This window comes from Borostomias antarcticus (genome assembly GCF_949987555.1).
Source record: "Borostomias antarcticus genome assembly, chromosome: 8".
NCBI lineage: Eukaryota > Metazoa > Chordata > Actinopteri > Stomiiformes > Stomiidae > Borostomias > Borostomias antarcticus.
Window position 1 is genome coordinate 29,244,587 of NC_140241.1, and position 27,402 is coordinate 29,271,988.

A 27,402-nucleotide genomic window follows, 5' to 3' on the forward strand; every position below is an offset into this window, starting at 1 on the left:
TCAACGCATTGAGATATTTATTCGCCACATCCATAACAAGATGGTGGAAGGAAGACAGAAGCACCGAGTACATAAAGTGCCAGTGAACGTTGACGTCGTAGGACACTCTAAACTCGGTGAACCCAGGGACAAGTCGTCTACGCTCTATGCAACAACTCGCAGCGATCCATAAATCCACAAGAACAAGATGAATTTCCTTACGTATAATCAAATGTATCCTTAACCATTATCTACAGTACAGAGAGGATTTATGCACACAATTCCACACGGGCAGGATATGGCTAATCTAAACCACGTATCCTGAAAACGGGGGACTATGTCTTGGTGTGTAATCCTGCTCTGAAGCAATGGAGACAGAGGGCCGCAGCTGCGTCGTCTAAAATGGGTTGGGAATTAGAGGTGACACCCTAACCCTAACTTTCTTTCGCAAGTAGGAAAAAGAGGACAGAGGACAGACAATCTCCTCGGAGAGATAGGGCCCTCTATCCAGCTGTTCCATGCCCGTGCTCATCCCAGTCACGCTTAATCTTCAAAGTCAGACAAAACAGCTGCGTTTGGATACGCGATGGTGTCACCAAAAGGCTTAAGGCAGGCTTTGGTTCCCTTTGTTCTTTCTGTACTGACAGGTTCCAGAAAAACAGTCAGCCCTTTCCAGAATGAAAGATTCATCAGATGTTGTCTTTCCATTCATAAACACAGATCTAGCAGTGCAGCACGCATATGCACACACACAAACATCACGTTGGTGCAGACACACACACAGACACACAGACACACACAAACAAGGAGACAAACACTCAAACACACACACACAGGACTACACAAACCAGTAGAAATTAGAAAAACATGGAAAAAGCGCCAACAGAGCACAATTCAATACAAAAAAACACGTTGCTATCCTCTCTCCATTGCCTCCCAAATGAAAACAGATGATATGAGGATTGCCTGTACATGGACATGGCTCTCATACTCATTAGAGTGACAGGAAACCCACATCTTTCTCAGAACGTGCAGTATTTAACCTGTCATCACTGTATTGCTGGTCTGGAATAAAGTCTCCAGCTTTCCAGGTTTGACGTGAAAGTCAGGCTGCGACCGAGTCCAATTAAACGGCGCCAATTTATTTATTTTTGTTAACCCTGACACGATCGTACCGGTGGACACAGAAACCGCTCCGTGCCGGTGGGGAGGGAAATCCATGTCGAAGTCAAATATTAATTACACTGTGATGACATCAAACAAAGGGGCCGGCGATAATCAATGCGTCAAGGACTGCCCATCCGCACACATTCTCAAAAGCCCCGCCTCCCCAAAAAAACATTTGCAATTCGCTTTGTATTGATTTAGTCTACCGTTAGTAGACTTAGTACTGTAACTGTAGTTACTAATTGAAACGCTTGAAAAGAGGGTGATGGTGTAACATATTATAAAGTCATGGATATCAGGCCGACCCACAGCAGAACCTTTCAACCTTCAGACTTTTTTAAATTGTAAAAACTTGTATTAAAAGTTGATCTGCATGGGGCTTAGTCTCTGTCCTCCGAGAACACATCCCATCTGCAGGTCTTGTACGGGGCGCCAGGATCTGAGTTGCATGAGAATGGATTGCGTTGGTACCAAAATGTGTGCGCTATTCAATCCCACCCGGAATGTGGCTATCCAAAACTGTGGGGCAGATAAATCAAACTAAGGCTATACAGTGTAAGTAAATGAGCACTGTTAAATCTTAGCCAATGCATATTTTTTTGCTGCATCAGCACGGGTTGCAATGAACCCCAGCCTCCAAAGGCCATAACGCCTCTCACTGGCCTCTCCTACTACGACGTGCGTCACGTGCGCTTCTTAAACAGCGGCTCCCGCGGGACACTAAATGACACGCTCGATCTCAGAGGTTAACCACCGGTGGCAGCCAAATGAAGAGTGAATTATGAAAATGCGTTCACGGGAAATTACGGCGTATTCAAATGCGTGCTAATGAGCTGTGCTGTTTGGCGGCGGGGGCCGGGTTGAGGGTAGGAACGAGGGGGGCCGCGGGGGCCACCGGCGCTGAGGCGGGAGGAGAGAGACACACAGAGCTCATGGGTCTCTCTTTCTCTCTCTCTCTCTCTCTCCCAGAAGATGTGGATATCATGACAAGCAGCAAAAGCAACCAATCGCCGATCTGCCTCCTGCTCAGAGCCGTTGGTTGAACTCCCTGCTTATTTAAAGAACGCTGCACAAGAACACAGTGCCCCGTGTCTGCTGTGGATGACGTAGCATGTCGATAGGATGCCCTCTCTCTTATGATGCTTTTTTAGCCTCTCTTGCTCTGAAAATGTAATTTAATGTTATGTATTGCTTTATAAATGTTCTTAGCTGGTAGACAAACATACTCCAGGAGCTTGCTCCATCGCCTTGTTGAGAGGGGTCAGGGAAGAATTTTTACAGCTCACTTATCTGGCCCCCGGGTGATACTGTTTTTTTGCTTCCCTCTGGAATATGTAGAGAGTGGGTCGTATGCCCACCTCCCTTGTTCTCTGTAAAGCGCATTGTGTTGCCTCTGGGTATGAAATGCGCTATACAAATAAAGCTTTGATTGATTGATTGATTGATTGATTGATTGATTGACTGTACGTAAAGAGATTAGTGAGCGCTCCGTAATGCCGCTGAGAAAAAAAACAACAATTTCAATTCATCTTGAAAACTGTGACAGCTCCAGAATACAAGTTGGAGAGCCCCAGTCTCGTATCAGTGACATGTCAATGGCATTTCCCAAGAAATCCCTAAAGGAAAGTTGACTTAGGAAGGGCATGCCAATAAAATGATGCCATCTGCTCCTCTGACGGCTCTGCCCATTGAGGTGGAAACTGGAGCTACAATGAGCTACAGTATAACAAACTTAGTCTATTAACCTATTCCTCAAGGGAAAGAATCCCACCGAACTTTTATTGCACAGCTCCCAACTGTACACTACTGATGACAAAAGACTCCAATGAACTTCACTTGGCATTCCCAGGGTTATTGAGCAGTGTGTGTGTGTGTGTGTGTGTGTGTGTGTGTTTGTGCATGTGTGTGTGTGTGTTTGTGAAACAGATCAATGTTCACACTTCACACCTCTGTGCAGACTTCTCAGATTTAAAGGTTAGCTTGGCCTTTGAGTTGGGGCTGGCATTCTACTGCCTAGTACCTCCAGGGTAGTGCTCACGCCTGTCACTAGGGGGGGGATCTCTCTCACATCTGTCTAACTGGGGCAGAAGAGGTGAGGAGTAATTGAGCATTGTGTGTACTGTATGTAGATTTACTTGGTTTCTGTGGAACACAATGTAGATGTGTAATAATGTGAAGCTGTAGGCTAACATATTTTCAGCCATGGTCCAGTTTCAACCAATCAATCAATCAAAGCTTTATTTGTATAGCGCATTTCATACCCAGAAGCAACACAATGCGCTTTACAGAGAACAAGGGAGGAGGGCATACGACCCACTCTCTACATATTCCAGAGGGAAGCAAAAAAACAGTAATCACCCGGGGGCCAGATAAGTGAGCTGTAAAAATTCTTCCCTGACCCCTCTCAGTTTAATCAAGGATGCATACATCTATGGAGTACCATACAAAGAAATGTGTATCATAACGTGTATCATATCATGTCGGTACTGAAGGGTAGTTTCACTTGGTTTCACATACTCTGGTACGGGGAAATTCTTCAAAATGTACCTAGATGTACAGTAAGCTCTTTCCAGAATATTTATACCAAAATACTGTGGTCTCATATGTATTCTGGGCTGGTGTTGACTGGTAGTGAGAGGGCAGAGAGATTGGCAAACATTCTTCTCCTGGGAGGTCTTATCGGATGTTCTGTGTATAAAGGAGAGCAAATTACCGAGAACTGTCTTTGTAACTAGGGCTAGAGAGGTTCTGTCCTGCATGAAAACACATTCATCAAATCTCTGTCGATGTGCCGGCTCTGCTGGGGCATTCTAAAAGGAAACACTCTATTAACACAGGAAGAGGAGGAGAAGAATACGGCCAGATCTAATAGTCTTGTCAACCGGGTCTTGCTCTATGGAAATGAGGTGGGCTGAGAATAAAACTTTAATTCCCGCGACTGGGCCAGTGAACGCTGACGCAGAGGGGGGACATGAGTGATGACTTCAGAACCTCAGCGCGGGGCTTCAGATGGGAGGTATTTTTGGGGGTGAATGCATTAAAGCTGTCCTCAGACGGGCTAAAAGGAATGACTCAGCTAATGGGATTTCAGCCCTCGCCGTCTCATGCCACCTGGGCTCCCCACTCTGACGAGGTGCACGGAAAAATCCAGCCCTGGAGAAGAGTCAAACACAGGACGGCAGCGTCACGGTTCTGACCCCGCGAGTCAAAACCTGCCAAAGGAGGGGTTTATCAACCCCTCCATAAGTGCATTAATTCCAGCCGGGAGCTCCTCCACTATAATTTTTGGCATACCAATTAACGGCGTGCTCATATTTCCAGAGAACACGAAGAGATATGGATAATGGCGTCCTATAACTGGACACTCCACTGCCCAAAGTCTCTAACTCAGGAAGGGAACAAGACGGTTCAAGGTCACTATTCATGGGTTTCAAATGTAGTCCTAGACCTGAATGAATGAATTAGTTCTACTGCTTAGGATTCTATGCAGTAGAGCCAATCAGATAAATTGAAACACCTGTGTTTGTCCCCAATATGGCAGGTCTATGACTACATTTGAAACCCATGAATTCCTTTCTTTTCTTTTTAACTTGTTTTTCAGGTGGAATAAAGCTCCAAAGGAGAGGCTTTCCGACAGGTTTTGTCTGCATCTTAATGTGGCGCGCGGGGCGTCGCTCCGAACGGCGCACCGCGGCTAAAGCAACACTTAGCGAGGAGGCGGGGAGTCCGTCTGAATGCTGGATGTGGAGATGGGAGCGGAGAGTGTGTCAACTTTTAATAAGAACGCCCGCCGCTCGGCTCACAAAGCAGACGGCGTGAGGGGCAGACCGGGACGGGCGGCCATCTTATTAGCCTCGCTTCATCTATGCATTCTCATTCAAGCCACCTCAACTCTTCTCACATGTAGGAAACAGCTGATTTTGGGCGCATTAAATCATAACGACTGTGATTTACAGTACTGTGATGATATGTGACCGCCACTGGACACACACACACGTACACGTACACACAGACACACATCAGTCCACATTCGGCTTAGGCCTGGACCTGATGCTCTTAGCCTTTCTTGCTCTGAAAATGTAATTTAATGTAACTTATTGCTCTATAAATGTTATTAGCCACATTAGACTAATATATTCCAGGAGCTTGCTCCAGGTTGCCTGTTTTAATATCTGTTGCTTTTATGGCTCTGTGTGCTACTAACCCTGTTCTGCCTCCCCTCTCCCTAGTGCCTCTCTCTCTCCCTCCTACCTTCTAACCAGGTCCAGTGGATGCCCCACTGTCACCAGCAGACCTCCCTGAGTCCGATAGATACCCCTGTGTCTGCTGTGGATGTTATAGCATTTAGTTAACACACACACACATACACACAGACATACACCAGCCCACTTCCGGCTTTAGGCCTGGGCCATAGCAAACACACACCAGTATTTGCCATGTCTCTCCTATGATGCTTTTTAGCCTCTCTTGCTCTGAAAATGTAATTTAATGTAATGTATTGCTTTATAAATGTTCTTGGCTGGTAGACAAACATACTCCTGGAGCTTGCTCGATCGCCTTGTTGAGAGGGGTCAGGGAATAATTTTTACAGCTCACTTATCTGGCCCCCGGGTGATTACTGTTTTTTTGCTTTCCTCTGGAATATGTAGAGTGGGTCGTATGCCCTCCTCCCTTGTTCTCTGTAAAGCGCATTGTGTTGCCTCTGGGTATGAAATGCGCTATACAAATAAAGCTTTGATTGATTGATTGATTGATTGGTTGATTGATTGATTGACTGGAGGTTTGGTCCTCATGTCTGCTGTCCTCAAAATGCGCTAGAAGGCAAAATGCAAATAATGCACTCAGTATAACAAACAACCGTTTTAGGATCACTAAATAGTCATATTTTGTCATGTCCTGTGAGAAATGTGAACAGCTCAGAATCTTTCAAGCCCTTTTTCTATTTACATGACGATGCAATTGCAACCATTGGGTTCACAGGTGAAAAGCAGTGTGGGGATATTGAGCAGTGCACCTTATGCTGGTTGACATGTGAGCTTGCAAATGTGCAAACCCACATACACGTTACGTATTCATAAATGCATGTACTGTTAGCACAATGTGCACACACACTTCGTGTTTTCCCCTTTCTCCAGAAACATGCTTATCGTAGTTACGGGAGGGTCGGAGTGTGCGTAGAGTTACGCACACCTTCCGCCAACTTATCGTTAAGCTCTTTTTTTTATAAATACCGAAAGTTGCGTAGAAAGTTGCTCAGCATGGATTACGCACGCTTTTGTACTTAGGCAACGTTTATAAATGAGGTCTCTGGTGAGAAGCATCTTAGTAGAATCAGATGTGCTAGGTTAGGTACTGTAGGACGAGAGTTGGAGACATACGCACTATTAAAAAAATAAAATGAAAGTAGTAGAAAAATCAAACATGATGAAAACAGATAACAGCAGCCTTTTTTATCCCATAAAACAAAATGGTTAGTGTGCAACCTTGCTGATAAGTATTCATGTTTTTTTGTGTGCTGCTGACCAGATGCCAGTATGAAGCAGAGATCAAACTGGCTACTTCTAAAGGAGTGGGAGGAAAATTAGCTTCCAGCGCAAGCCACTGTTGAAATGACAGGGCCTAACCTTTGAACAAATTGAGTTGCTATTTCTTCTCATCAATATGACGGCCACCTTTTCAAAGCCTTAAAGGGCATGCTTGGAATTGATTTACAATGTAACCTCAAAAGGTTAGTTATCTGTTTTTTTTTTATAAGGAACCAGTTTCAGCTAAGGAAGTGCGTTGTTTTGCTAATACTACTAATTAACTGGTCTTGCTTTCTTCTAATCTCTGAAGACGTTCTGTTTCTTGTCAAATATACATGTATATAACAATATCAAATTCATACATTTATTGAGTTCTAGTGTTCTAGTGTATTTTCATCCCAATTGATATAGGATGCTGAGAGACAGTGCAGATATCAGAAGTCTGCGTGAGTATGGCTGCTATCTTGAGAAAAGTGTACTTCTTATACACAAGATGTGTGTTACACAGCCAAGTCATGACTGGCAAACTATTGTTAGCATAATGATGGACAATGTGTTCCATCTTTTTTGTGTTTCAATAAACAGGACAATCACTTCACAGTGCTTTTTATTGCTTTCTCTGTGATAGTGTATTAATGCGTTCATATACTCATATATATATATATATATATATATATATATATATATATATATATATATATATATGCGTTCATATACTCACCAGTTCTCTTTGATTTTACGATCCATTTTTAACACCGTCCTGAAAAGGCACGTTGGCCCATCTGAAGCACTGTATTCATTAATTATCTTTGGAGTAGAGTGGAACACAGCCCAGGATTTGAGCTTTCCCCTGGTGTATAACAGAAAGGAATGATCTGGAACCTGCGTGTTCTGGCTTGAATTTACACGCCTCAACATTTTCAACTAATCCCAAAAGAAATTCTCTGAACCACTTCTGAGATTGTCTTGAAACTAACACCAACAATGCCTTATTACAGTACTTACGGTAATTGTCCAAACCTATCCACAAACAACCATTACTGATATACATTGAAACAAACAATGACATCTATTAACGTACATCACAGGTCACATAATATTCTGTGTATTTACATAACCGCTGTCGGCACGGTTCTCATCATCCACAGACATCATGAAAGTAAAGTTCAGAGACGAATCACCACAGAGAGATTAAAGCCTTATTTCTCTCTGTGTGCCTAGATGGTGGCTGACATCCATGTGTGGTGTTGTAAACCGTCTTTATGAGGAGCTATTAGGACATTAATGGGGGGCTATAAGTAACTTATTCTTCAATGTCGAGGTGACGGTGTGGAACAGAAAAACACGTCAGTAAACAGTAAACCAGTTCACATGTGGGACTGTGCTACATTGAGGTCGTAATGGACCGTGGCTCTTGTGGATTTACCTCACCACCAATTATTTTGGATTGTCATTGGGAGCTGGTGTGTGACTCAGCTAAACACTAGAAACAGGAACACAACAGACAGACAAATATGAAGGGAATAAAGCTGGATGCCAAAACGCTGTAGGTAAATGGCTTTTAATCCAAATATTGATAATTACCTGCTTGGAACGAATGTTAATTGCAAAACTAAAGAGATTAAGCAGAAATCAATAGTAATAATTCTCATAGGACATAAATTTGGCTTATTGAAAGGTATTCTGTTCATGTGCAGCAGCAGTGGCATAATTTCAATGTTTGAATTTACAGAGCACTCTGGCTACGTTCATTCAGGTGGATGAGGTGGGCTCAATCTCTTGTTGTGTGTGTGTGTGTGTGTGTGTGTTTGTGTGTGGGTGCGTGTGTGTGTGCGTGTGTGTGCATTTCTAATACGAGCTCCAGAAGGGAGGTGGGTGAACACTTAAAAGGATTAGTTTTCACATGAAAAAGTCAGGCAAATTGTTTGATCATTGGATTAATCTCCTTGCAGTGTCTTTCAATACAGAAGGCCTGAAAGACAACTGAGCATTCAGATGAGTGAGGTGATAAAAAGTATCAACTACAACATGCAAGGTGTTTGAACAGTGCATAGTACCTCATATTCATGGGTTTGTGTGAAAGCCGGGTAATGATTATGTGCAATGAAAATTGCACAAAACATGTTCAAACCCTCACCCATTTTTTTGGTCAATAAATGACCTTCCCAGTGTCTTATTCCTATTTTATCAGACAATTTTTCCATCACTGTAAAAATCAATGTTAAATCAGATGACGCATTACGATTAACAATATCCTTATCGTCTCGCTTTAATAGTTCAGATAACATCTGAGTCTTTATTCTTGGAATTGTGGCTTTTATCTTTGATGTGATTAAACACCAGCATTTTCTCCACTGTCGAGCTCAGGGTAAGGCAATGTTTGAAATCGAATACCTATAAAGAGATTTAATCTAACATTGTGTGCATTGCCTTTCCAGCAGCATACAGCACTTTTCAAAAGACGATTTAAGACATCAGGAAGGCAGTATAACATAACACAGAGGGTTATGAAATATAGTCAAGTCTACTGTATGTTTCCTCTTGATAGTATTAAACACACGTCCTTTGCAATGTCACTATCATTCAGTTGTATGTTATATATTCAATATACTGTACAGCAATGTTCAGTCCACAGTCCTGTTCCACCATAAGGTTGGGGTATACCATAACCTGAGATTCATATTAAAGCATGGCTATTTTCCAAGAATATGACCACCTAGGGAACACTATTACCACTGCATATCGCTCACTGTTCTCCTCATAGAGTAGCCCACTCTTGACCTGCTCTAAGATTGATTGTAGGAGGACTGCAATTTCTAGGTCCATGCACAACTGTTAAATGGAACCCATTAGAACAAGGGATTTTTAATCTAATGAACTTTCAAAAATATCTCACCTTGCATGATTAAAAAGAAAAAAGCATGGAGCTAGCACAGTAGCTCCATTTACATGATTTTGTGATAAGAAATGTCCCAGAGCTACTAATGATGCCTCGCTTCCTGCATGGTGTGCGTTATGATCTACTCCAAGGGTGACGAAGGATTTTAATCATGGCTGGTTGTCATGGTAACTCAGTATGAGGTAAAACCATGGATGTATTAATAGAACTGGATAGGGTCAATCCAATCACTGCCTGCTCGAAGAAGTGAAGCCCTATTGAACCGCGCCATCTTTGAAAAAAACGCGTCACTGATACCTTTGACATGCGCAGTCAAAGGTATCAATGACGCGTTCTTCTAGTCCGCGAACAGATTGCGTTCATGGCTCTCCCCGCTCTGAGTTAGCGATGAAAAGCGTCTTGCTTATTAATCTACTTTCGTTAAATATATCCGTTGTAAAACTTCTTTTTTTTATCCAGGCATCTTAGTTTTAACAGTATAATTGTGACTGAACATGTTTTGTTTGATAGTAGGTGGTATTCATTCTGTTTCGAGCTCGGCAGGTTAGCCGCGAACTTCATGCCGCAACGAGAGATCCCGTCTCTGGGTGGACAGCTGTTCAACTCGCCTGGGACCAGGTCCTCTGGAGCTATTTCGCCTGGCTGCCCATCGCGTTGTTGTGAACAGAATGAATACCACCTATTAGCAAACAAAACATGTTCAAGCAATACATGGCCAATCGTCAGGATGTATTTTGTTTGTATGCTTTTGTTTTGCTATTCTCATCCTCGATATTAGGCGATAGCCAAGTCAGCACATCACACTGTCGCTCTTTTTCACGAGACCAATACCAATTTATATTTTATCTTGTGTTCCAGATTTTCTTTTCAGCCTTGCGGCCTGGCCTACCGGTAAAAGTGTGCGTGATTGTGGACCAAGATGGATCCATGCTGAATGCAGACAGAAAACACATAAAACAGTGAAACGGCAGTTTCAATGTTTGGCTCTGATTCAAAATGACAAACAGCCCGAAGGCAAGGCAGATTATGGCCCTGCCCAACCCCCTAATGATCAACCAATCCATCACCCAGCAACCAAATAGCTTATATCAATTTAATTGGTTTAATCCTCGAGCCTTCCCAAACCTCTGGCAGATGCTTGCCCTCGCCCTTCCCCCTGTACTAAAGATTTCCCAAAGGTGAAACCTCCTTCACATTGAAACTGCACTGTATCATAGTGATCAACGGTAGTGTTTGGCTGTGAAGCCCAGACTAATTTCTTGTTTATGTGCGAATTTGCATTATGTGCGATTATTTCCTAGTTTGACACTGATATTACCCCTAAAATAATGTTGTTCATCCCTGAGTAGAACCCTTGGCATTGGTACTAATCATCAAGCCAATTCACAATCAAGTTGAGAGGTACAACCGCAGAACACTTATGTAAACATTGTTTAATAAATTATATTATGAAAGTATTATACATTAAGGTACCAAACTAAATAAACAAGTCACAATCACTTACCATGCAGCCTGTCGAGTCCAGTCTCCGGTCCGTCACACACTTGAAGTTCTTCTTGCAGCCGCCATTGTCTTTGGCGCAGTCTCTGACCGGGCCGAAGGACGCTAGCAGGTCGTCAACTGTCTCAAAGTAGGTGGACATCATGGCCTCTTCCCTAACATAAGACAGAGAAAGGGACAGTAATCAGATTTGATCAGTCAAGGTAATACATACGTACCTGTAGCTGTCCTGTTAATTAAGACGTTAGTTGCCCATAATCACACCAGACTGTTTTTAGTGCAAAGTGGATGAAGAGCATACAGGGATAGTATTGGATCAGGGGTCTCAAACTCCCGGCCCGCGGGTAATTTGCGGCCCGCCCCACCCCTTCATTCGGCCCAGGACATGATGTCGGAAATATAATGTAATCCGGCCCACAAAGTAACTTACTGTACACGGCGCCGGCAGGCAGGCCTACAATGCGAAATCCAAGTCGCTGAAACGTGGGGCGAAATGCTGCTATTGCAGTCACAGGCTCAATCAATCCGCACGCGACTATGAAGGGAATGCAGCTCGCCACCGAGAGGCTGTTTTCATGGTTAACTAACATTAGGAACACAGACAGTTTCAAGAAAGATGGACATTGCAGTATTTTTTGTGGAGTTCAATTGATACCTTATAAAAAGTCACAGTTTTAAAGGAATAGCCTATAATGTCAAGAGCTATTCATTACTAAACATGGAGAACATGCTCACACGCCACACTTCACAATTTTCACGCGGAGAAATGACCAACCCCTAAATACTAACAGTTCAATGTTCATGGGACCCTTATTTTTAAATTACTTAAACGCTAATCTCGCCTCCCAGTTGTCCTTCACGCGCAAAGAATGCTACCCGCGGGGTGGGGTGGAGGGGGGGGTGGGGGTGGGTTGCTTGTAACTACAAGAATAAATCTCACTCCAAATATTTTGGTCAAACTTGGAAGCCCTGGTCAGAGAGGAGACGCCTCTGTCTCCCCAGCCTGATAAAGGCAGAGCACATCCAGCTACCTCTTCACAAAATACAGCTCTAACTGACATGTACTGGGTCCAGACTACAAGGCTAATGCCACTCACAACTCTTTCCAGGACAAGCCGGGCCCCAATGTGCTGGTATCTTCCTCAATTCCTGTCTAGAAAAAGTGGTGAATCTACTACTGTAAGTAACAGGAAACACCCAAGAAAGTGAATCACATCATTCCAGTTCTGAGGTCTTTACACTGGCTTCCTGTCTGTCAAATAATTTACTTTAAAATACTGCTGTTGGTTTATAATGCACTGAATGGTTTAGGGCCAAAATATATTTCTGATCTGCTGCTACGTTATGAACCATCCAGACCTCTCAGGTCGTCTGGCACAGACCTGCTTTCTGTCCCCAGAGTTAAAACAAAACATGGAGAAGCAGCGTTCAGTTTTTATGAAACTTCCAGAAAACTGCAGGTCTGCTGCAACTCTCAGTTCTTTTAAATCAAGACTGAAGACTTTTCTTTTTGCCGCTGCTTTTTATTAAATCAAATCATTATTTATTCATACACTGCACTATAACTTTTATTCCTGTATTTTATTTTTCCTGCATTTTGTTTAAAATATCCTTTTTTGCATTTCGTTTTATATATGACCTTTTATGTGTTGGGCTTTGTCTTGATGCTTTTAATGTCTCATGTAAAGCATTTTGAATTGCCTTGTTGCTGAAATGTGCTCTACAAATAAACTTGCCTTGCCTGTATTGGATGGTCCCATTTTCAGGGGTGACAGGTAAAACTTCTCCTCTCCGCTTGAAGATACTCTTTCAAAATCCAATTATTCTCCAGAACTGTCACAGTGTACACAACCAGACTTGCCAAGGCGTTTCAGAGGGAGCGTGTTATCACCCTTATACTACCGTCAGCAGAGAAGGTTCCAGAATGCTCTGCAATCAATAGAGTTGAACGTGAAAGTAAGATGTTGCCTTTGCTCTGTGCTTTCATATTACACATGTATTAGTTCTTTTGCAACTTCTCTGTGCACTCAGCCAGTTGGGAAATTGCCCAGATGGGAATGAGAAGAGTAGCCTTGCATTCTGGACAGAATGAGAAAATGAAGAGTAATTAATTCCAATTTCATCTTTTCAGCCTCTCTCATTGTTGAATCCATCTCCAAAATAGAGTTTTGTGTTGCAGTCCAATGTTATTTTTTGTGTTGGCAACCTGTGAATAGATACTGCGTGCATAAAACAAATTGCACTGCCCTAGAGATAGATTGAAGACACTATACAAAGGAAAGTATGAGAAATGATGTGTGGTGTGTATATGGATGTGCATGTGTGTGAGTGTGTGTGTGTGTGTGTGTGTGTGTGCATGTGAATGTACAGTTGGGGGTAGTTAGAAATTATCCATCCCGCAGTATTTCACCATTGCGGTATTTGACAGGGAGATCTGCACCCTCTTCCCTGCTTTAAAAGCTGGACTCTGCTTATCACGCTGCAATACGCTTTGTGACAGGAATTTGACAGAATGTGACAGAAATTTAAAATCCAGCGCTAACCAAGTATATCCATGTAATGGCGGCGGACGGGGCACTGAGAATGCAGCTTCTAAAAAATCTATTTTCTGCCGCGAAACGGTTGTTTTCATCAATCTGTCTTTATGAATCGCTAGTTGTGCTTACATAGAGCGAGGGCTTGTTGTGGTTTTTCACATGCCTCTGTAATATGATCTTTAGAAACGAAATACCTTCCCCACTTGCTCCAGCACGCATGCGCACAGCGCGCAGACTGGCTATTCTCCGTTACGTCTGTAGGCTACACTCACGGCTCACATTCTCTACTCTACGATCGGCTTGTTGGTGCCTGGAATATTGTGTGCAATATGCCTGAATATTTATCAGATTTTGAGGATATAGAAGATGACTTAGAATATGATGGACGCCGATCGTAGCGTAGAGAATGTGAGCCGTGAGTGTAGCCTACAGACGGAGAATAGCCAGTCTGTGCGCTGTGTGTGTGCGTGCGGGAGCAAGTGGGGAAGCTATCTCGTTCTTCTAAAGACGTTTCTAAAGATCATATTACAGAGGCTACGTGTGACAAGCGCTGCCATAGAAACACTGTTCAGGCTGTGAGGCAGAGGAGGAAAGACAGTATGTGTGTGTGTGTGTGTGTGTGTGTGTGTGTATAGGGAGGGAGGGGGGGTTAAAACAAAATAAGACAGACATGGAGACAGACAGACACAAGGACATTTAGCACAAGTGCCGTCTGGAGCAACTCTGAAATGTGCGTGTGTGTGTGTGTGTGCGTGTGCGTGCGCGCGTACATGTGTATTTGTGCTTGCTTGTGTGGAAATAGTATTGGGGGGGGGGGGGGGGGGGGGGGTTGTCGGTAGGGAGGATTACTGAAGGGAAGCTGTTGGGTTCCTAGCGATCCAAAGTGATCAAAAGTGGCCTAATGTGATTGGATGTGATTTCCCTCTGGCAGAGGCATCTGGTGGGGTTGTGCAATGCTGCCAGCTCAGTTTGGTTTACCTGGTGGCTATCCTCGACAGAGGTGATTGGCCAATGCTCACTGAGGCCTTAACAAGTCATTAGAGGTGCAATAATGAAGTAATGGCCACTGCCAGTGTTTAATCTGCGGTAAACCTTCCCTTCATTCAGGCAGAGTGGGGAAGCGATTGCAGTTCTGTCTGTGCACTTGCTCACCCAACATCTACCAGCAAATTGTGATAAAACTGCAGTGGTATGCTTTTAACCATAGTCCTAGTAGTCATGGCACAATCACAAAAAGTGAACTACAATATACAGCTTGCACATGCACATTGGCTAAATACATTTCTCTTGAATGTGTATTAACCATAATGATTAAATGATCTAAAAGTATTTTCGTCGTGAAAGCACTAGTACACACGTGATCAGGATAATCTTAAACCATTGCATGTCTCTGACTGAATGGGATTTTTGTCACGATTGTTTCGGTGCAACAATGTGAAAGTAAAGTTGGCTCTGGAAATGTGTTCTTATCCAGTAAACGATCAGACACATCAGGCAGGGACCAAGAAGACAGGGCATCCATCTTAGACGATCCAAAACAAGGTTTCACCCAAACATACAGTACATCTGAAGAGTATATTGCTTTGAGACAATTCCTATAATCTAATCTAAACCGGATAGTTCCAGTTTGTTATGTCTTGTAGCTACACAATAAACAATGTCCACGCTGATACACTTGGGCCTTTGGATCGGATTCAAATTTATGCACGTACAGTAAGGAGCATTCAGTATTCTGAAGACTATTGAGTTATTGAGTTGAATTGTTGTTTTTTTCCCTTTCTTCTGTGGCATCATAGACTGCTAACCAAATATCGGACGGTTATTGCCTCAGTAGTAAATTGCTAAAGTGTTAAATGAACACAAAGCTTTTGGTTTATTTCACGGAAAACCGAAGCCTACAGTTATTAAAACATGGCGCTGACACAGTGTTCCATTGTGTGATCTGTCTCACAGCGCCTCCTGGAAAAACACACAAGCTGTGTCTGTAGGGACGACGAAAACACACAAATATATCCATGCGCACACACACGCACACCCATGTACGTTCAAGTTAATGCGCGTGCAAACACACACACACACACACTCACAGACACAAACACACAAATAATCTGTTATTTATGTCCGGTTGGATCAGCCATTCTGGTAGAAGAGATGGATGACTGGGTAGGGAGCAGAGTGAGTCGCAGGGCTCAGCGGAGGGCTACCGTAATTACTGTGAAGGTATTGGTTAGCCCCCCCCCCCCCCCCCCCCCTGAGGACAGCAGCTCCACAGGATGCAATTGTGGAAGGAAAGGTCAAAGGTGAAAAATCGGAGTTTGAATCCTGCCGAGACACCTGATGCTCTTTGGCTCCACATCGATATATCACCGCTCGACACCGGATGATGGATACAGAGACAGTAGCAGCCTGGGGGGTCAGACGTGAGTCCAATAGGAATCTCTCTCATGTCTCTCTGTAAAAACAACTGTTGGTTTAACATGGTGAGCGTGTGCTAACATACGGCTTCACTCAAAGTCCTTATTCACTCTTGTGATAAACCAGCATCTCCGCCCTCTCATTCCCTGATAAAAACAAGAAAGGGAATGTACTTAGCGGGGGTCAGTTCTCCGGGAGGTTGAATTGTGCACAATTACCACATTCTTTTTGTGTTTTTTTATAGAGTTCATCCCATGGCAATTTACTATGAATGACACTGTCATTTGCGAGGCGTCGCGGGTTGGGGCTTATAGCAGGTCACATCTGAGGGTAATTGGAGCGGCGGCATTGATTGGACGCACTTGTCACCGCCCAGTGATGGAGGGCCCGTCGTGCCAGTGAGCTCCACACATTAACTTTTAGTTCTAATAAAGTGACAACCGGCCTGCCACTTTATGGAGACTTGTCACTGCTGATGGACTTTACAAGGTAGAGTGGCGGTGTGAGAACGTACACATGCACACACTGGAACATAAACACACACACCCACACAGTCAAAAATGGTTTTGTATAATAAAATAGTGTGTTAAAAGGCTGACTCTGAAGTGGCGTAGCTGATAGGCTGATAGGGAGAGGGAGGGAGTCAGGCTGGAGTGGGCAGAAAGCAGGTAGTGTGTTAGTTAGCCGACTGAGGAGGCCATTTTAACTTCAGCATCTCATTATGCCTGACAATGTGTCGGGACTCGGGACCAAAGGAAAACAAGACAGTCAAGGCAACAAGACACTCTAGGGAAAGACACACATCCAATACACACACAAATGCTGCGTCCGGTCTAAATGGGTTAAGCCAATTCTCTCAACTGCAAGGCAGTGAGAACTATTCTGGAGAAGAAAAGGATATATCTGTTTGCTCATCCTTAACAATGTCAGACATGATTTGAATAGAGCCGCAGGTATTACACTGTTGTTCCTGTGTTTAGGGACTTCACTGGTAGAAACTACAATAATCCAAACTAGAACAGCAGATCACATCATGAAGCGCTTTGTCCTGTCAGACATCTCATTTTTCTTACAAACTTGTCTAGGTCTACTTTTGAAATTAGATCATGTGATTTAAATGAAAAACAGACCGTATTAATCCTCAGCTGCAGCACACAACATCAATTATTGACTTAATACCGAATACCTTCAGTCAGTACTGACAATAAGACACAATCGCTGTAACAATGGAAACTCATCTTGCATTCAAAAGTGTCCCATCTCTTCCTGAACAATTGTTTAGTGACAAACAAATTTATTTTCCAGTATACAATAACGTCAGCTCAATTGGAGCTGTGTAGGCTACTTTGTGTTTTGGGTTCAGCCAAACCTATACGGTCCACTCCACATGCCCACAGTGGGGGTTAGCGCAAGCGTAAGAAACCCCTGTGGAAAGGTGTTTTTCTTGGAAAAAGAAACAGAATTGTCTTCTCCTGGAACCGGGCCGTGGAGAATAGACCCCGCTGGGGAGGCCGGCGTGACACGACAAAGATGAAGCGGATGTGAGAGACGGGAGGACAGGAGACACGCTGTTAGCTGAGGAGACACGCTGTGCTAGCGGAGGAGCGCGGCGCCATTGTGTGTGAAGCTTTTATCGCAGCGGCAATTAAAAGACACGGACAAACAAACCAGAAACATCTCTGACGTGCAACAATTAACGTGATAAAAAAAAAGTCTCTCAAAGTACACATGACGAGAATGCCGCTCCAGCAGTGGTTGTTACAGTACCGTTTTTAATTATATTTACACGTCAAGAGTATGGACAATACAATGTATGTATGTTTCCTGTTACTGAAAATTGCTGAATGTCTTTGTTGTAATGCATTATGACTGTATTAGGCATATGCAAAGATGGTAATATGGTAAATGGACTGCACTTATATAGCGCTTTTATCCAAAGTGCTTTCCAATGGCCTCTCATTCACCCACACCAATGGCGGCAGCTGCCATGCAAGGTGCTAACCTGCTCATTGGGAGCAATTTGGGGTTCAGTGTCTTGCCCACACTTCGACATGTGGACAGGAGGAGGCGGGATTCGAACCGCCGACCCTACAATCATTGGACGACCCGCTCTGCCACTGAGCCACAGCCGCCCCAAAGAACTAAAGGTTCTATCAAAATACACCCTGCTATATTCCAAGGGGGTCATTACTATCTACGGGTATACTGTTCACACTCCCCATAACCAGAGTTGGCGTTCAACACAGCCAACAATACAGGCAAAATGTCCAAGTCAAAATCTTTAATTATACAACGGTTAATTCTGGTTCTTGATTCTGATTGGCTGTAAGCCATGTTAAAATACTTTGTAACACACACCTGGGACCGCATATCATTCCATTTTCAGTATTAATGCGCCTCCCATTTGATCCAATGCATTGTAGTTGTTGTTGTTGCTTGGCAACCCATTTGTTAGGGGAACTATTTTGCTCGGCGGAATTGAGGGAATGATGCTTCGTTTTGAATAAATGTTAATATTTTACATTGCTGTGTGTTTATTTTACACTAATAGCTGTAGTAACCGTTGTATAAAAGCAATAAACCACTCGAGGCCGTGTGTTATAATGATTTTATAACAGCTAGGGGGCGTTGTTAGGCACGACGCGAAGCAGAGTGCCTAAAACCCCATAGCTGTTATAAAATCACTATAACACAGTAGATAGTAAACACATCTCGTGGTTAATTGCTTAATTCTCCAACATCCATATCCCCTTAGCAGTGTTTTAGAAAACGACTTACTCCCTGGTTACTTCCAGGTGGGAGAAACCACACCGCTGCAGATCAAGGATGATTTGAAGGAGCTGCCTGGTGATGAAAATAAGAACATTAATACCTAATATTTGTCGGCTCCAGTGTGAAGAAAGAAAAGGGGAAAGAGAGATGAGGCGACACTAGGTTTGTGCAGAGAAGAAGAGAGAAGAAAGCAAGTTCAGCAAGAAAGAGAGGGAGTACAGACTGGTAACCTTCGAGGAGGGTAGTGAGGGACTGTTGGTGGTGGTGGGCAGCGGAGGAGTGGGGGGGGCGGGGGGTGAAACACCCTAAAAGGCTACATGGGAAGTAGCCAAGACATCTCTCACTGCTATTCAGTCAAATAGTCAGAGGAGATGTGAAATCAAACTACTCTGAATAGCTACATGAAAGAGCAGAGTTTTTTTTTTTTTTGCTGAGGTTATATTTCTTCTATGTTCTCTGAGTCTTCTTCTGAAAAAGAGGACTCTGGAACTCAATGTCCTTTCAAGTGCATCTGCACACACAACTCAGCAGTGCGGAGCGGGTCTGATTCCCAAATTGCGATCTAAGGACTCTGACAGCCTCCTCTGAGACTTTCTTCAAACGGGCTCCTGGAAATCAGAGCGTTTTCTTGGAAACGTCTTTGCTTTAGTGCAGAAATGAATGTAGCAGCTGTGCATAATTAATAGGACCACAGTCAGATCATCAAGCACATGAGGAAGAAAGGTGTGTTGGTATATTAAAACAAATGAACACTGCGGAAAAAAAACATCTCGAAAGCACTCAGTTGGATGTTATTGTATCTGCAGTGTCGTGGTTTCTGAAGAAGTAGGTATACTATACTAGCAAATATTCTGAAATTGCTCCGTTTTTACATCAGTGGTGGACAGGAAGTGGATATACTGTGTGTCTGTGGATGAAGAAATAAAGAACTACACTACTGGGTATATGCATAGTGTGAATCCATCCTGGCAATTAACATTGAAGTTGTTTCAAGGCAATACAAAAGTAGCCAGGTAATTAGCGATACTACATTATATAACACATGTACTTAAAATCAGCCTTGAGGCTTACAAGAGCTAACAAATAAAATGGTTTTAAAACAACTATCTCCATCCCAATGGTCATTTTGCATATCTCAGAACATTGTCTCTCTCCAAATTCCCTTGACATTAAATAAAATATTAAATAAACAGATGCACTTTCCTTCCCTTCTTTTCACACAGATGTATTCATTATGCAGACTGCAAATATCCTTCCTCAAGGCCGAGTGGGATCACACAAACATCTTGAGTAGAACAGACTATTGTAGAACAGAAGGGATTCCTCTGGCACGGATAGATACATATTAAACAGCCAGCCCTCCAACACCAACCCACACAGGGGGAATCAGGAACAGAACAGTTGTATATGCAATTCAGACGGCAGTTCATGCCTATCCAATCAAATGGAATTTGAGGATCAAACATTAAAGGAATGTTTTTTTGTGTGCTTAATGTAACTCAGTGGGTGTATCTACCGTATATTTGTGGTTTTAATGGTTCTGGCTGATACTGTAGCTCGATTCTTCTTTGAGGCTGTGCAGTTTAATGATTGAGAGCAACTGTAGAGTTTTTAAAGAGCAACTATCAAGCAAAAGCTTTCCGTGCAATACCAATGTTGTGATTGATTGATTGATTGATTGATTTTTATTTATTTTTAAGAGAGGGACAAGGTACAGTAGACATTTACCCTATAGAATAGGGAGAGATGCACTGTACAAGGTTATAGCTAAAACAGCTAATTTCCACCCGCAGTCCCTGGGTTTACACATGATGAAACACATCAATCCTGGTCTTCATTCCGGCGTAGGTGATACAGCACTCACATGTATTAATGTAGTAAAAAAGGTAAGTATGAATTATATTAATTCCTGATTAAGTCCTTTCAAGAAAACATCTAATAAAGGGAAAATACAAAAACATGAGTCCTGTTGAGTCAAACGCTGAGTCATAAATATCTGCAATATCTCAAGGCTATGTTTCTTAGCACCATTACTTTTCTCAAGCTAATTTAATAACTCAAATATGAAACTGTATCATATTCTCTGTGGGAGGGCTAAGTAGGCAAAGATCATGTTCCTCCCCCACACAAATTATTATGTTATTCAAAGTCTTGTAAGTACAGTACACTGGTTTCCTTCATACTAACATACTCTATCTTAGCATCTCAAATGATATGTTTAATGCTTCAATGCATGGGCCTTGCACGTGCACTAAATAATGCAGCTAAAAATACGTTGCTTTGAACATTGTGTTCATTACAGTACGATGGCACCGTGTACGGCTGCTATGGTGCGTTGGTGTGCTCTGTTCTGTGTTGTTTTTTCATTTCATTTAGTATATCAAGGAATCTACCCAACTTTGTTCAGGCTATCAGTCAGAGGAAGCGTGGGAAACGAGCTGGACTGCTTGTCTACATTCAGAAACGTGGTTGACGCACCCCTACCAGCTAGCATATTATCCAATGTACGCTCACTATGCAATACAATGGAAAAAACTCCAGCTACTAGTAGAGAAAAAAAAGACTCCTGGCGTTTCCGGAGACATGGCTAAGTGACCCAGTGATCCCAGACGCTGCCGTACAGCTGGAAGGCTTCCAGCTGTTTAGAGCGGACCATAACCCTGTTCTTGCCGTCGTGGGAGTATTTGTTTTGTTACCTCCGCCCCAGGGGCAAAGCCCCGCAGGGTGGAAGGAAATGTTTTCACCCCTGTCTGTCTGTCTGTCTGTCCGTCTGTCTGTCTGTCTGTCTGTCTGTCTGTCTGTCTGTCTGTCTGTCTGTCTGTCTGTGTGTGTGTGTGTCTGCATGCGGACAGGATTAAACTAAAACTACCAGCCCGATATGCATGAAACTCGGTGGAGGGGTGCAGCATGGGCCAAGGAACTCACCATTACATTTTGACCATGATTGATTCATAGGTGGCTCTACAGTACGCATATTACTGTAACTTCAGTGTAGTGGGGGATTTAGGTTTCAGTTTCCTCATAGGTTTCAGGTTCTTGGCGTCACTTGCAATACCGAGCTTGACCACTACGGCAAAAAAAATTATGTTCCTGGCCATGGGGGCTTGCTTCATACGCCACTGAGCAACATCCACGATCCAGCCATGATGAGTTATGCTCGCGTCAACAGGCTGTGTCTATTTACTTTTTCAGCTCGATCCGGAAGGTAGAACGCTAGAGCCCGCCTACCATAATTTTTCCGTCCGGCAGATGGAAGATGATGCTGTAGCAGTTATTATTTAAAACACATAAGTAACCTTAAAACAGGGCTAAACATGCATTTTCCCTTTACTACTCCTTTAAATTTCAGAACAATTGAACAAGTTACATCTTCCTGTTAAAATGCTATATGGCATAACTACATTCTTAAATGTTTGTCAAATTGGCATATCCATAGACCCGTTGGGGATGGGTGGGTGACAGGGTTGGGGGGTGAGGGCGCCGTAGCAGGGGTTCGCCCAGGGTGGCATATAAGCTAAAAAACCACACTGCTCTTAACCAATCAAATTGCAAGGCCGAACCTACTGTACCCGTTGTATATAATAACTTAACCTCACTATGTATGGTTCTGTATGGTTCTGTACTGTATCTCCAGGTTCTCCACATCTCCCCGGGTGAAATATGGATTCCAACATCTCTGGGTTATTATTTATTTATTTTAAACTGTCTATAGGTGATTGTCAGTCTCACCATCCGAAGATGCTTCTTTCAATTCAGGTTGGACAAATGTTAAAACGCATGCAGTAAAGTATGAGTTGGATAGGAAAGTTGTATGTGATAATATGACATTGTCTGACCATTGCAATAGATTCTTACTTGGAAATAAAATCAATAATTTAATACAAGCAACAGCAAGAACTTCTCATTTGATTCCATAATTGTATTTCTTGCACATGGTAGCTGGAATGGAGGAGCAAAGTGAAAACGGAGAATGAAAAAAAAATATCGATTGCATATTTGTACTTTTTCATTTTCCACTGCAGTCAAGTACTGCACCATTTCAATTACTGCACCATTTCAATTACTGCACCATTTCAGTTTGACACTGGCTATCTGGGGATTACAATGCTCTATTGCAGAGAAAAGCTTAATAAAGAAATTCATGAAATGCCTTCATAAAATGTAACCATCAGTAATAAAGTGTAGCCTTCTTGGTATCTTATCTTTGGATCTTGAAAATAACGTCTTATTAATTAACTAAACAAAATAACTAACTACTGTGCATTGGTGTTCTGTAAAATTATAGTTTTTTATTTTTCTAGTCAAATGCCCTGATGAAAAAGACAGCTACTGTACCTTTTTTGCAAGCTATGCAGTTACTATAAAAATAGCCTATTTGCTTAACCAGGACAGAAGGGAAAACATACTCAGAAAAGAGAACAAATCAATCAGTAGACAATTTTAAAAAGAGAGAAAGGTTATTGGTAAAAGTCAATTATTCCTTATAAATCTCCCGGGAAGACACCTCAAGCAGGTAACCTCTAATCCTCGAATGCCCCCTACCCTCTACCCAATCTGCCCTGTCCTAGAAAAACCACAAGCACAGCAACGTTCACAAATTGTCTATATATAGGACCTCCTCACTCTGCACCTGGCCTAGTGATGTTGCTCTGCTCCAACACACACTCTTGCACACATACAACCCCCCCCCCCCCAGCACACACACACACACACACATTTCCACCAGCCCCCCTTCAGGGTGTCGTCGCTCTTATCTGCCCTTGCTAGGGCAGCTCGAAAGTTAATAAAGAAGCATTAGTCACGTGTGGACTACTAAGGTCCTGTCATGCTTTACACATACGAGGCACAATCACAGAGGAATGCCTCGCGGTGGAACCTTCCAGAACGCCAACAAACCTACAGTATAACATAAAGCAGTTTGTCCCCGTGCCTGGGTCTCTCCCCCTCTCTCTCCTCCCCCCTAGCTCAGCTCTCTCACCATGCCCCTTAAGTAACACGTGGCTTCCAGCGTGTCGGCTCGGCCTGCCAGGCGCACAAAGCGGTGACAAATGACTCTTAAATTCGGAGGAAAATACAGAGGGAGGAAGGTGGGGCGCTACAGACCAAAATAATGGACTAACACTCCACTCACAGATCTGAGTCCGGAACGAGCACAGAATCAGCTTGATGGCCGTACAGCTGATGGAAGAACCTTTTTTAAGAAGGCAATGTAAACAGGCACCATGAGAAAAGCAAGTATCCTTTGATGCCAATATGTTGTCTCTGTGCCTGTGAATGGGTTTTCAGGTCCCGATGTCAGTACATAACAAGCCAGATGTAAACATGTCCTCCAGCCATGATGCATAATCCTTTGTGGTAATGAAGAAGTGTAAACATGATGTTTTCTGTGTGAATATGAATACAAATTATGAGATGTTTTGGGTGTTATTCGTGTTATGTGCACAGTATTACTCTATGGAAAATAAAAAGCCCCTGAGCACTTTCTACACCACTTTCTCGTCTCCTCAAACTCTCCTCAAATATCCGGCAAATACACAATGTGCACCAGTCCGTTTTCTTGCTTGCAGATGCAAATATGCTGTCCCTGCATTTGTGAAATGTCCGTCCATCTGCAGCTACATCACAGTGTAGTATGAAACATATTTCCATTGTGTTACATCCGCCCTCCGTCTCACACTGAGACGCTCATTTCGTCTGGAGTGCATTGGTCAAAGGGTCATTTCAGCCAATGAATGTGGATGTCCAGAGCACCCAGGAACTGAGCTGCGCATGTCCGAGCTATTCAGAGACCTCGCTTACGTCAGTAGTGTAATGGCGCTTTGAGAATGTGATTGGCTAATCCATTGTACGTCATATGAAATGGCAGGCGTGGCCGAGAATACAGACATGTGACATGAGAAAAGGCGGCAATTTCTTGGAGACAAAGGGACAAAGGATGGTTATTCTGGAGTAGACATTTCTAGGTGTGTGGACCTCCTGGAGGTCATCCCGTCTATGTGAACGGTTGAGGGAGGTGGAGAATTACAAAAAGGAGAGAGAGAACAAAGGTTTAAGGTGTTTGGAATAGGAAGGTCTTGAGGCCAGTTGTAAATTCTATGACAGTAGTGCAAGCTGCTAAGCGCATACCCAAACTAGGCCAGCAGGGGGTGATGTGGTGCATTCTAAGACCAAACCCCACAGACTCCCACTCTAACCACATGACTAACTTCATCACAGTTGTTATAGCCATACTCTATCTATGATCCAACACGACTGAACTACCTCAATAAGTAATCTGATCTATGTTGTGAAATATAATGACTATAACTAATGATTGTTCCCACAATGCACCTAATCTCGATACTAACCTATGAAAATCCTATAATTTAGAACAAGCACCAACAGAGCTACTAAACACCTCAAGCTCTGGACTCTGTGGATTCAGGAAGTAGACGGGTCCCTGAGTAGAATACACTATACTTTTACTAAGACCCCCTAGCATAGTTTTTTCTGTACAAAGCAAAATGTAATTGTCAAAGGGAAAAATATAACTGTGGCAAGCGCCACCAGGTGGTGGGCTCTGGAACATGTGTGATGGACTAAACAACAAACAAACAAACATAGCCTACAGTACACAGGTCGATCTAAAGTCCCATTTCATCGGGTGGGGGACAAAGAGCCAGTGTCTACAGTATCATCCAAACAAGACAAATACATAGAAAATAGAAAATCAGCAACTTGCTTCTCTCTGCCATGCAAAAAAGTTCTCTATGCACACTTATTATTCACCCTTTGGGAAAACTCCTATTTCTGTCTGAGCGGGTTGCCTCTAGCTCCAGTTGCATCTAAACAGTGACTCTAATCTACTTGTTATTAATCTCCGCCCCTGCTTTTCCCCGCCAGAAAGATGGATCACCTGACGATGCCAACCGAAGTTAGAGCAATGCCTCGGCGCTATTACCCAGACCGTTATTGGTGTGTCCCCAACTTGATTAATGCTCTTGTTCCAGCCCCCCACAAATTTGCTGACTTTCATCGGTACTTTTGGTGTCAGAAAGGCAGTGCTTTGCCCTTTTTTGGAGCTTTTTTTAATCTTAAAAGAGAAATCTAGATTTGAATGAAAAATGAATTGGACCTAAGTGATGACAAAGATTTATCTGGAGTCTGCTAAGAGTGTGGAGCCATGACTCATATTTCCTGACACAAGTTTGAAAAATGAGAAGTCAATTTTATTCATTTGTTTTGCTTTGGGCATCCACTTCCTGTTTGGGGTTACATTGGATTGTGGGGAATGGAGTGTTTGGGTTGGCTTGATCCTAGGGAGTGGGTCATTCATCACCAGTCTAGCCTGTCACAGACCGTTCCAGGTTATCGGAAAGGCAGTATTGACAGAGAGATGGTTCTTGAGCACAATTTGTAACGCCTGGGAGGCCATTGATTTATGAAATGTTTTGATGACAGACTGGCTCTGTTCAGTTCAAGTGGGAAAAATAGAAATGTAGACAATTGTCAACGTATCTGTCCTCACATATCAGTAAAAAGGAGATGGTTCCTTCAACAGTTCTGTCATGAAAGTGTAGGTGTCACAGCAAAAAATGTAAAAGAACAGGATGTCCATTATATCCTACTGACATCATATGTGTACAGTTTACTGCAAGCGCTGTATGGCTGTATAAGATGACCTTGAATAGTCATGGCGTGGGCACATAATGACTCACCCTACTCTGAAAGATATATGTTTAGAAAAATGGATAGACTCATTTTATATGTGCAAAATTCAGGTGTACATACAGTACGTAAGACAAATACATTTAGGTTATAATAATAAAGAGTTAAACAAATTATAAAAATCCAAGTAATCCTTTAATTCAAATGCAAATAAATCAAACGCACCATTGTAATATTATTTGGTTCTCTTTGTGTTAAGTGAATGCATTAATTTCGGAGAATGAATCTCCCCTACAATCGATTACTGTCTGGTTTTAAATGCCAGAGCCTGTCGGGGGGAATAATTGGCTTTAGGGACATAATTAAAACAGACTATAAATTAACTAAGTTTCAAACACAGCTCAACAAATTAATATTCCTCAGCATTTGAAACCTGAGCTGCTCTCATAGATACTTCTAAACGCTTTTTGGAAGAAATGAAATGAGCCATTTGCTAATTATTCATTAGAGCCACTATAAGAGTGTGTTCCCAAGCTACAACTGACAGTACTTTTGTATAAATGTATGCATGTGGGCAAAGGAACTCTCTAAAAAAAAACATGTTGGTATTTTGGTTTCGCTGCCTTTAAATACATTAGTCACATTTTTTCAAGGTCCAATGAAGTTCAAGAGGTTCTCACCTTTTTAAGTCATCACAACACCTCATTACAGCTACTTTATATGGACTGCTTTGGAAACTAAAAGAATAATATCAGTGGCACCCAATAAAAATACTATATTTCTGCGAACACCAGTAGGGAGCTTTGCCCCACAGGATTTCCTCTGAGAAGAAAAACGGCATAATTAAAAGACATTATTCATGAGTCACGGCACGCTCCGACAGACACTCCCCATGCAGCAGGAACTCATCATTAGCTAGATGCATTAACTCATTAAACATATTCCTCTGAAACGTAGACTA

General features: G+C 42.8%; 1 protein-coding gene across 1 annotated transcript in view; it reads right to left on the reverse strand.

Moving 5' to 3' along the window:
• Positions 1-27,402, reverse strand: part of astn2 (astrotactin 2) — a gene marked incomplete at both ends in the record, with an annotated part of 261,038 nt that overhangs the window by 67,852 nt on the left and 165,784 nt on the right. The window contains one exon of the mRNA XM_084442591.1: positions 11,075-11,225. Within this exon, the coding sequence (XP_084298717.1) occupies positions 11,075-11,225 (151 nt within the window). The remainder of the gene's footprint in view (positions 1-11,074; positions 11,226-27,402) is intronic.